Source organism: Equus quagga, chromosome 10 (genome assembly GCF_021613505.1).
Source record: "Equus quagga isolate Etosha38 chromosome 10, UCLA_HA_Equagga_1.0, whole genome shotgun sequence".
NCBI lineage: Eukaryota > Metazoa > Chordata > Mammalia > Perissodactyla > Equidae > Equus > Equus quagga.
Window position 1 is genome coordinate 122086008 of NC_060276.1, and position 12411 is coordinate 122098418.

At 50.4% G+C, this 12411-nt stretch overlaps 1 protein-coding gene across 1 annotated transcript in view; it reads left to right on the forward strand.

The window, feature by feature from the left end:
• Positions 1-2916, forward strand: part of DHRSX (dehydrogenase/reductase X-linked) — a 106104-nt gene extending 103188 nt beyond the window's left edge. The window contains exons 7-8 of the mRNA XM_046672910.1: positions 2449-2585; positions 2843-2916. Coding sequence (XP_046528866.1) covers positions 2449-2585; positions 2843-2916 — 211 coding nt within the window. The remainder of the gene's footprint in view (positions 1-2448; positions 2586-2842) is intronic.
• The last annotated feature ends 9495 nt before the right edge of the window (positions 2917-12411 follow it).

Sequence of the window (12411 nt, forward strand, 5' to 3'; positions counted from 1 at the left end):
TGGATGTGACTCCTCCAGGGACCTCCTCCAGGTGGAATCATGCAGGATCTGTCTTTTTGTGACTGGCTGATTTCACTCAGCGTTATGACCTCCGGGTTCATCCACATTGTAACGTGTGTGAGAACCTCCACCTTTTTCATGGCTGAATAATATTCCCCCGTATGGCTGGACCACATCTGGCTTAACCATTCCTATGTTGGTAGACTCTTTGGGCTTGCCTCTTTCCGCGACGTTGAATAACGCTGCAACGACCAGAGAAGTGCGTATATGTTTCTGAATTAGGGTTTTGCTGTTCTTTGGATAAAGACGCAGAAGTGGAATAGCTGGATCGTATGGTATTTCTGTGGCTCATTTTTTGGGGGAATCTCCATCCTGTTTTCCATAGTGGCTGCACCAATTTACCTTCCCATCCACCCGTGTGCAAGGGTCCCTTTTTCTCCACGTCCTCGACAACCCTTGTCATCTCTTCTCTTTTTAATAATGACCTTCCTAAGACGTGCAAGGTCCAACCTCATGGTGGTTTTCATCTGCGTTTCTCTATGATTAGTGATGTTGAGCATCTCTTCACGGTCCTGTTGGCCATTTGCACGTCTTCTCGGGGGGGTGAGGTCCCTGGATCATCTGCAATTGTACCCTTTTATGAATTACTCTTGGTCATGGATTAGGGACCTGACTATATCGAGTTACATGGCGAGTTGGAGAAGATGTGTACGTTGTAAATGATGTCCACCTGGGAGAAGACACAACCTGAACGTTATGGATTTATTGCCTCGTAGGACACGATCCTGCTTCGTCTCTGACTTTTCTGACTGCGTTTTTACCAGCCCACCCCCCCCTCCAGCCTAGGATGAACCAGTCTCAACACCCTGCAATTTCGCTCATGAATGAGTTAATGAAAGTCCCCAACGTAGGCTCAGGGGCTCTTGGTAGGAGAGTCAGGATTTCAAGTTTTGGAAAATTGTAGCTGGCCGTCACGCACCGTAGAAAAACCGGACGGAGAGTCAGTGTGGGGAATGTTCCAGAAACACCTCCATGGTTGTGGGAGAGGCATGGCCGCCACCTTGAGCCTTGTCCAAATCTCGTGGGAGCGTATGTGATTATCTGACTTAAGTTGTCTTAACATTCCTGTTTGAAGGGAGTCTAGAAAATGCAGCTTAATGTTTGGGCATCCGACTTGTGGGTAACCCTAAAATGTGGGTGGAAAGCGTGCGGATCCCCAAGCCACCACAACCACTGAAACTCATTCTCTACAAGTCGCAGAAACAAGTGTCAAGAGCACTGAGATTGCTGAGGGCTCGGATTCTAATTCTTTTATCACCTTTTGAGCATTCACCATTTCTTGATCATTCTACCTCCTCATCTTGTGAAGGGGAACTATGAGTTCACCGCCTCATAGGAGTTTCCTGAAGATTCTAGTCATCGAGGGTTTGCTGAGCATTGACTACGTTCTGCTTTGGGAAACACCCATGAGCAAAACAGTCAAAGATCCTTACACTTGTTGTGCTTAGACTAGTGAGGGAGAGTGAGCAAGAAATAGAGTAATTACGTGTTGTCATTGTAATAATAATATACAGAGAAAGTGATCAGACTGTAGGAAAAAGAACAAATCCATCCGAGTTGAAGGATCGTGAGTGCCAGGAGTGGGATGCCATCTGCAGAATTGAGTAGAATGGTCAAGCTCAGTCTTAGGAAAGCATAAAATGTTATGAAATAGAGGATGCGGAATGCTTGGGTCTGTGAGAATCACAGATGTAGTGAGGGATCAAAATCTGTTGGCAGCAGTTGTCATCATCATCACCATCACCACCACCATCATCAGTACCATCATCATCATCACCATCATTAATACCATGATCAATACCACCATCATCACCACCATCATCATCATCATCACCATTACCACCACCATCATCACCACCATCATCAGTACCGTCATCATCATCACCATCATCAAGACCATCCTCACCACCACCATCATCAGTACCATCATCATCATCACCATCATCAATACCATGATCACCACCATGATCAACACCATCATCACTACAACCATCATCAACACCATCATGATCACCACCATCATCAACCCATCATCATCACCATCACCATCATCACCACCATCAATACCATCATCACCTCCATCATCAACACCATCATCATCACCACCACCATCATCACCATCATCACCTCCATCATCAACACCATCATGATCACCATCATCATCATCACCACCACCATCATCATCACCATCACCATCATTACCGCCATCATCAATACCATCATCACCTCCATCATCAACACCATCATGATCACCACCATCATCATCACCACCACCATCACCATCATCATCACTATCATCATCACCACCATCAACACCACCATCATCACCACCATCATCGATACCATCATCACCATCATCACCACCACCATCAACACGACCATCATCAGTACCATCATCATCATCACCATCATCACCATCATCAATACCATCATCACTACCATGATCAACACCATCAACACCACCATCATCAACACCATCACGATCACCATCCTCATCACCACCACCATCATCAACACCACCATCAGTAACATGATCATCACCACCATCACCATTATCATCATCATCACCATCATCAATACTATCATCACCACCATCATCACCACCACCATCATCACCACCACATGAGCCAACGGATGGGGACTTTCAAGTTGCCAGTGACCAGCTCCAATTCCAGCATCCCAGAGGATCCACCCCAGAAAGAATCCCAGTGGGAGACGGCTACAGCGTTCCATAAGCTGGAAATCATCGGGCAAAACTATTTCCTCCTGTTCTATATTCCAGAATCAGGCGGCTGGCGGCGCTGCCTTTCATCTGAGGCAGCGGCTGAAAGAGCAGAACACGTCCAGAAATTCTGACACGTTAGGTTTATGGCCGCTGGATCTGCTGCCTGGGGCTTCTGCTGTCGGAGCTCTAACACCCACATTCATTAGGAAGGGACCGCGACAGCGGAGCTGACTGCCTGCTCAATGGTATCCTCCGCCCCCCTGCGCAGCTCTCTCTGTCCTTAACAGGTGCATGCAAAGCTCATTTCCTAAGGCCACCGAGCAGCCCTCAGGCGACAGGCGCTTTGAAGAAAGTGGGCAGACGCAATGTGCCCTTCGTTCATGGTTTAGTCACACTTGCCAATTTAATTCTCCCTGCAGCCCAGCCGCACGGCTCTGCCGAGCAGCGGAGCACACGACGTCGCAGAACGAGACGTTCCTGAGTTTAAATCCGAACTCGGCTGTCCGTAGAATGGAGATGATCCTTCTCCTCGTGTTGCTCAAGGGTAAAGACCTGCGGGCACGCTGTGCACAGCACGACGCTTCTGTGCAGCCATTGTCTGTAAAAGGCTATTTATCTTTATGAAGTCGCGGCAGCCTTGAAGATATTCCGTATGCATGGGCTCTGCCTGACCACCCGGAAGATGCAAGCCGCCGTGTTATTTTCTCCGTCCTCGATCGTCGTACCCTGGATGTGAAACATCCCTGCAGGGGCATACCGCAATATGGCGCCCAATGCAAATTGACCAGTGGTGGAAATTGGCGTGATAAGTTTGGCACGCTGTCCAAGGTGCGTCAAGGCCGTGTCTCAGCTTTGTGAAATCGGGACAAATACACCGTAGACTCAAGAAGCAATGCCGGGTCCGAGATAAAAGCAGCTATTGCTCCAGGCTGGCCCAGAGCCATCTTCAATGCCTTCCTCTGGCCATTCGGACCCGAATCCTATCAATGACTTTTTTTTTTATTGTTCTTCTTATTATTATACATTTTAATTGTAGTAACGTAAAATTTGCCATCTTCACTCTTTGTAAGTATACAGTTCTGTGGCGTTGAGCACATTCACATGGTTGGGCAACCATCCCCACTATGTGTCTCCAGAACTCTTTTCGTCTTGCAATACCGAAACTCTGGGCCCACTAAGCACTTCCTCCCCGTTCTTCCTGGCCCCCAACCTCCCGGTGACTTCTGTCCTCTGTCTTTGAGTGGCTTATAGACAGCTACTATGATGATCTGCTTGGGGTCCTGGGCTGAATGGGCACTGGAGCCAAAGGCAGGCCTCTTTCTGTGGCCATGGTGAGCTGGAGGCCCAGCAGGGTCCATCTGCCTCCTCCACCCAGGCTGGACCACTGAGGTCCCTCCCACGACCATGACCACATGGCGGCCAAGCAGACAAGAGGGAGAGGGGCAGGAGGCCATGACCCGTCTCCACATGCCGTGTGGTCAATGAGTGGAGACTCCTCCATCTTGGGTGTTGGGATGAGCTGTGGGGTCCTCCTCGGGATGGGTCTGTAAAGACGCAGAGGAGCTGGTCAGGGGGTCCCAGTGGAAGCTCCATCTTTGCACAGCAAGGAAGGCTTAAGGCTCTACCTCATGCAAAGACAGGATTTCTACTCAGGGTCCAAATGACGTTTCCTCTGCCTGAACACGTCTGAGACCCCCTCCTTCCTCCGTTCGGCTGTGGGACCTGGTGCTTCTTGATTGACGTATGAGTTTGGGAAGACCACCGTCACCAAAGGCCACCGGCTACGCAGCTTAAACAGCAGGCAGTTATTTCTCCCCGTTCTGGAGGCTGGGGTCCGAGATCCAGGTGTGGGCAGGGCTGGCTCCTCCTGAGGCCTCTCTCCTTGCTGTGTAGACGCCGTCTTCTCCCCGTGTCCTCACGTGGTTGTCCCTCTGTGCACGTCTCATGTCTTCCCATCAGGACCCCAGTCCTGTTGCATCAGGACCCACCCTCGTGACCTCATTTCACCTCCATCACCTCCTTAAAGACCCGTCTCCACGCACAGCCCCATCCTGAGGTCCTGGGGTCAGGAGGTCAACATAGGAATTTTGGGGGGACACAATTCAACCCATAATATTAGTGACGGCCCATGGAGACCACGCTGGCATCCCTGGCACTGTGTGCAGTAGGAGGAGGTGACGGCGGGAGACAGTATGCAGAGGGACGGTCCACACCGGGACGGGTGTAGTTCCGTGGTGGAGACCACTGAGCAGGGGAGAGAGTGAGCCATCACTCCCAGGGGCCGTAGATCCTTCTATCTGCAAACCGAGAGCCGCCCAGAGGACAGACAATGCTGATAAATAATCCGTGTCAACGAAGAAGGCATAGTCAATTTTTTTTTCAAATAAAACAAATATATCGTAAATCATGACTAAATGAGTAGTAGCTTTTTTTGGCGCTTTCTACCTCCTCATTCTAAGAACGCCATAACGTGCTGCAGTCATGAGGGGATGCATGAATTTTTTGATGTAAGACAGGCGTCCTGGTGCTCGGTATGGTGGAGAATGACTGACCTCTGTAGCTGCTTGGAGCAGGAGGCTCCCAAAATGAATCTTCTTTTTTCTTTTTTTTTCTTTTGAGGAAGATTAGTCCTGAGCTAACATCTGCTGTCAATCCTCCTCTTTTTTATTTTATTTTTTTTTTTTTGCTGAGGAAGACTGGCCCTGAGCTAACATCCGTGCCCGTCTTACTCTACTTTATACATGGGACGCCTACCACAGCATGGCGTGCCAAGTGGTGCCATGTCCGCACCCGGAATCCAAACTGGCAAACCCCGGGCCACCGAAGCGGAATGTGCGCACTTAACCGCTGCGCCCCCGGGCCAGCCCCCCGAGATGAATCCTGATGGCAAATAAGACGAGACGGGATCGGCAGAATGATGTCAGCTTCAGACAGAACTTTGCAAAGCCCCCATCAGTTCACAGGACAGTCATGCACCCCAGACGACGGTGGCCCCATTAGATGAACACTACGGACCCCGGGTGTGTAGGAGGCCACACCACCAACGTTTGCGTGAGTACACGGCCCGTGGGTCGGTTTGCATTTGAAAGGTGCGTCCTTTGCTCTCTCTAGGAATTGGCTCATCCAGGGAGGGGCAATCTGTGCAGAGTCAGCACGACTCCAGAGGTCAAACCATCGGAAATACGGAAACTAGGAAATGTGATTATTATAGGATAATAGGATTATATATTATAGGACTATAGGATTCCTATGTGATATTATAGGATTATTATTATTCACTCACACCCCCCTCCCCCCCGCATGGGAAAGGACATTTCCAGGGTCCCTAGTGTTTTTTAAGGAGATGCTCTCGGGACGGGTGGTGGAGCTCCCCAGACGCCAAGCTGGGGGGGAAACGCTGTCTTCCAGGAACATACGGGTTTGTGCTTCGAAAAAGACTCTACTGCCTAGCAAACCTGGTCTCATCCGCCCTTTGTGGAAACAGCCCGTCGTACGCATATGGCTTTACTCGTGCAGAAGAGACACCTGGATCTTCATTCCTGGAAAACGGAAAGATGGAATATCTTGACTGTGGGCCCGGCCATTTTCATCTTTCTTTTTTCCCTTTTTTTTTTTCCCCCCTCTTTTTCCTTTTGCAATACGTTCGAAATCTCAAATTACACCGGAAGGTTCCTTCCGGAGTTCTTGCCGCTCTTTAAAAAAAGAAGGCGTGTTGCGCGATGTGAGTCTCACCTCTTGAAGTGGTTTTTTTTTTTTTGCAAACCTTTGAATTCTGTCAATCTTGGCGTTACGATGACCCTGCACGCCGTGCTTTCTGGTTACCAGAAAAAATTACTAGGCCCACGAAATACGCACATAGCAAGGGAAGCTTTCCTTCTGCCGTGTCTTCCCACAAATTCTCACTCTCTGCTCAGGAGAACGTCCAGGGAAACCGAGTCCAGACGGTAATGAATATTTCCGGTTGTGGATAACGACGTCCGTGATGTCGCGTAGCCACTTTGTTCAACAGAGGAGGAAATAGAGCTCAGATTTCTTAGCTGCTGCCCAGCGTCGCACGGCAGAAAGGAAAAGGGGCCATGCCCAGGGGAGATCTTCTCTACCAGGTCGGGTGGCTGAATGGCAGCCCCCCGAGATATCCTGGGACCTGGGAATGGGAGCTTACATGGCAACAAGGACTTTGCAGGTGTGACGAAGGGAAGGATGGAGAGGAGGGCTTCCTGGAGGAGGCGGCCCTGGATCAAGGATGGAGAGGAGGGCTTCCTGGAGGAGGCGGCCCTGAATCAAGGATGGAGAGGAGGGCTTCCTGGAGGAGGCGGCCCTGAATCCAAGGACGTGTCCTCATCAGAGACAGAAGAGGAGACACAGACGCAGAGGAGCAGCCCCGTGAGGATGGAGGCAGAGACGGGAGGGAGGCGGCCACCAGCCCAGGGACCCTGGAGCCCCAGACGCTGGAAGAGGCAGGAGAGACCCTCCCCTGGAGCCTCCGGAGGGAGCGCGGCCCTGCGACCCTTGACCCCAGACTCTGGGCTCCAGGACGGGGGAGGATGGATCTCTGGGATTTTAAGCCCCTCAATTTATGCTCATTGATTTGTTTATGCTCTTTATTTGTTACAGCAACAATAGGCAGCCAATACACCTGGTGACGATCTTTTCTCTGCAAAACTTTCTCTGTTTTATTGACTCAAATCTTCCACTTAGAAGGGAAATATTTCCCATAAAATACACTAATATCTTAGACCTCTTCAGCTTGGAAGGAGCACATTCGGTTCCAGAGGGGTTCCCTTGGGAGATTTGGTTATCACGGGGTCTCAAAGTCAGTAAGACCTCTGGGGACCCCCCTGGGCTGGCCGACCCCAAGCCTCAGAGAAGCAGGATGTAACAAGGAGCCCAGCTTGGGTCCTGGGTCCCAGCTCTCTCAGTCTCTGCTGTCCTGACTCACCCCCACCCCCATCCTCCCGTCTCCAAGGTCCTGCTTTGTCCTGACTCTCTCCCAGGATGCTCTGCTTCAGTGCCGGTCGACCGAGTTGACGCCAGTGGAAAATTCCTATAGCAGTTCCCTGGGGCAGCTGTCATAACAGATGACCACACGCTTGGTGACTGAAACCCCAGGGGTCCACCCTCCCCCGTCCTGGAGCCCAGAGTCTGGGGTCAAGGGTCGCAGGGCCACGCTCCCTCCGGAGGCTCCAGGGGAGGGTCCCTCCTGCCTCTTCCAGTGTCCGGGGCTCCAGGGTCCCTGGGCTGGTGGCCGTCTCCCTCCCGTCTCTGCCTCCGTCCTCACGGGGCTGCTCCCCCACATCTGCGTGCATCTCCTCTTCTGTCTCTGAGGAGGACGCTGTCCTTGGATTCAGGGCCGCCTCCTCCAGGAAGCCCTCCTCTCCATCCTTGATTCAGGGCCGCCTCCTCCAGGAAGCCCTCCTCTCCATCCTTGGATTCAGGGCCGCCTCCTCCAGGAAGCCCTCCTCTCCTCTGTGCATGAGGCGCTATGACCCCTGGCTGTTCCCAAGGGGGAGTGACCCCCCGCCCTGGGCTTTATCAGCCTCATGACCAAATGGCTAAATATTATCTTCCATGCACGTGTCCGACCCCAAAGTCCCCTTTGTATCCCAAATGGAGATCCTACTGTTGTCTGAAAATTTGGAGCCTCATATGAGCCCCCGACAGGATACCTTCTGAGCAAGGCTTCAGAGCTGTTTCCTTCGAATAGTAGGGTTTGGAAATCACCTCCAAACTAGAATTGTGTGAATCGATGGGTTTTTATCATTTCTAGCCTGCTAGCCGGTGAGATATAAACTCACAGAGGTGGAAATCCCAGGTAGGGGGTGGGCCCTGCAGAGGCGGAGGAAGGACCCACGGGATTTGTTCCCCTGAGGAGCTGGGAGGACAGAGAAGTAAACCGGGCAGAAATCGGACTTGACGGAAATATCGAAAAACGTGCCAACTCTTCATTCGGCATCTTAATGGCGCTTTTTCGATAGACGTGTTGTCCGTGGTCCTGAAAATGCGTCCCATTCTTGGCCCTTCGAATGACTCCTTTCGACTCGGGGATGCTGTCAACGCTGCTTGGTCCGGGTTGTAAAATTTTGGTCCTACCCCGATAATGAAGCAACCCAAAGTCTTGGATGCCCTTGGAGCCATGAGAATCTTAGAACCGTTGACAAATGAACCTTTTAGAAATTGTGGGGATGCCCAAGACGCCATCCTTCTCTCAAATCCCTTCAAGGGGAGGTGAAAGGATTCATGATTTTTATGGATTTCCGTGTTTCTTTTTCTTGCCTGTTTCCCTTGCTCCTCTGCTCGAGGTCCGGAGTGCGGTTGAATTGTAGTTTTTCCAAGAGATGTCGACGTTGCTATTGTTTGAAGGCACAGAGTTTGTGGAAATTTGAGTGGCTGCAAAGCACCCAACGCAATCTCTTCCTTCTAAGCGTTCTCCTGACCCCACATGCGTGGCTCCCCCTGCTGAGATGACACCCCTCTGTCTTATATTTCCGTCACGGCCATCAGACACGGGTTCTCTACCCGCAGCTGTTTGATGATGCATTCACGACTGTCAACCCTTGAGAAGGAGGGTGAGGTCTCAGTCCTTCTCATGTAACTCTTCTCGCGCGTGGAAGGTGCTAAATAAACGTCCGTGGGGGGAATCAACTGGCAGACGCTCAGAACGTCCTGTGTCCTGGGTGGTAATGAACCTCTGCCCCTGGAGGGAATCTAACAGTCACAAGCAATTAATTGCCCCCATAAGTGGTCCAGGGTTCATTTGAACGTCCTCAACGCTCTCCTGCCACATCGGATAAGCTTTTTCTCGTCCAGGTCCCGCCCTCTGGTTGCTGACAGGGCTTTGGCCACGTGGAGGCTGACCCCCCTCAGTCCGTCCACCATCCCCACCCGCTGAACCGTCAGGCTGAGGGATATTGATCACCTTTTCCTGGGGTTCCTGGATGACGCCGAGTGAATCTGACATTGCGCGTTTGCCGCGGGAAGCCTTCATGTCGCCCAGCTTGGAAGACGTGGCTCTGCCACAGGCGGATGCGAGGAGAGATGCGTCAACTAAACACACAAATGAAAAAAAAAGAAAAGAATTTGAGAGACGGGTCGTCAACGTCCCCGTTGGGATTTAGGACTCTCTCAAACGGCTCAGGTTGGGTTGCCCATCGAGACGAATGAAGAGCATCCTAAATTCTGTTTCTTGAGAAATCCCTTGGGTGTTGGAGAAGAAAGGAGACAACCACGTATGTCTACAGAAATGTTGTGTAGTTTGCCCGTTGTCAGGATGCTGGGTGATAGAACACGGCATATTCTCACTCTTACGTATTTACTTCACCGGACGTTGAATGGGTCATCAACATCCGTCCGCCATAATTGATGGAGAAATGGACCAGGCTGGCATTTGGATACTATTATCTGACGTCGTGGAATCACCCTGTCCCCCTATGACTGGTGACCCCAGCAGACGTATCACCATCTAATTCCCGCCATGATGAAAAATATATATATTATTTAAGATGAAGTAGTATAAACATCTAGGAATGCATCCACCAGATTCAGATTTTCTGTTAATTGGTGAGGACGAGGGTAGACGTCTTCATGTGGGGACTTGAGGACCTGGAGAGAGCAGTTAAGTCCCAGAAAAAAAAAAAAAAAAAAAAAAGGAATGTTTCCATGATGGAGGACCCTGAAAAAGTAGATAGCTCTGTGATTCTGTCTACGGAACGAGGAAGAAAAGTCGTGACATCAGTGGGTCTCTGCCTGTCTCTCTGGCTCTCTCCCGGTTTGAGAATTAGGCTATCGAGCGTGAAGTGTTTTTCCAAAATGATTTTAAGCCCGGATCGTTAGAGGCACGGCTGTTATGAAATATGAATTTCTGGCTGGGATGAGGTCTCATGAAATTTCCGCGTTCAAGGGCATCATTTGAGCGTTTGCTTCTAGGTCTTAAAAATTTCAAACGAGGACAGAAATGGGAGAGGTTCGTGGTTGCAGACATTCACCTGGCTGATTCCATCTCCCTCTGCCCGTGAATAAAATAAACTGAAAAAGAAATAACCATGGATCTCCCTTATAGAGTTGCACTCAGCTCTTGGTTGCTGGAACGAGACAAATCCACGTGACGGCAACGTGATTCCTAAAATCCAAGAAGGACCCTACGATTCTGACTCAACCTGACCCAGTTTAGGCATCTGATCCCCTTTTGCAATTTCTAAGGGCAAGAGTGTGGCTGCACGCTCTTTGTTCTTCCTCGCGAAAGGCCGCGGTAGCTTAGCTCCTTTGGTCTTGTCTAAAGCAATTTCGAAGGTGTGCTCACGCCCGGCCTGCGGAGCCTCATTCTCGTGCACAATCTTCCATTGAATTTCGTGGCTCTGTTTCCCTCCCAGCAACTCACTGCAATCATTTATTTTGGGATCAGTGGATTTTCCTGAAAGCTTAAAATAGGCCTTTGCCAAGCAATGGGGGAACCTGTGAGAAGTGATTGACAGGAGGCTGTTGGTCCTATTTTGGGCAGCTCAGAGCAACCGTCTTCTGCCACTCTTTTTTTTTTTTTTTTTTTTTTTGCAAGAAGCTCCTGCCTGTGGACGGGCCCTCTTGTGACGGTCTGTGGCTTCGTCGTAGGATCGAACTCATGACGCAGCTGGAAGAAAGCGTCTAGCTCTTTAAAAAAACAGCGGGACCCGGGAGATGGAACCCAAGACCTCCCTGGGAAATTCTTGTGATGACCTAATAATTTACACGGGGCCGGAATTTCTCCTCAATCTCTAAACCAACACCGCCCGTAAAGTGGCCGTTCACCGACTGATGGAAACGGGGCTCTTGTTTGCCAGACTCGTAGCTCCGTTTCTGGGCCGTTCCATCCCAACTCAACACCTTGCGACTTGCCCTTGATGACGTCTCCTCACAAGCATCGACGTCCAAAAGCTCTTCTCCCGTGCTTCCTCCAACGTCCGCTCCGTCTCCCTTGAGCGTTCTATCCATTGGCTCCTCCATCCTCTCACAGCTCCCAGTCTGGGCGGCCATGATTCTGCCCAGTCTTGGGACCCACCTTCTTCTTCCCTGCCTCATGGTGTCTTGATGACGTCGCTGCTCCTGCCCTTTCTCCATCCTTTCCCCGAAGGCCAGGATTCCTCCGTGCTTGGATCCTACCCCTTCCTCTTGGCTGCGTGAATAGCGTGGACTTTTGCGCTTGAAACGCTTGTGTTCACATCCTGAGACTGTTAGGATTTGTGTTCAGATCACCCCAGACTGTCGTTGTGACCTTGGGCACATCTTTTCATCCTCTGATGTTCCATTCGCATGTGTAGATTGAGATAATCACAGTACCCAACTCCTAGCGTTTTGGGGAAGACGTGGCTCATTGATAGCCAAGACTGACCCTTCCCAAGGTTCAGAAATTATCAACTCCATTATGGTGGCAATCTTGGATTTGGCCTCAGATTCTCCACGCTCTACCATGCACGTGACTCTCAAAATTGTATCTCTAGCTACAGACGCTCCTTAAGACCTTGAAAGGGTTTTCTTAAGACCTTCTTCAGGTCTTTTCTACAAATGCCAACTTGGTTTGAAATTGTCGCCTCAAGGTCAATAGGCGCTTATTTATCATCAACATCATCATCATCATCATCATCATCATCATCATTATT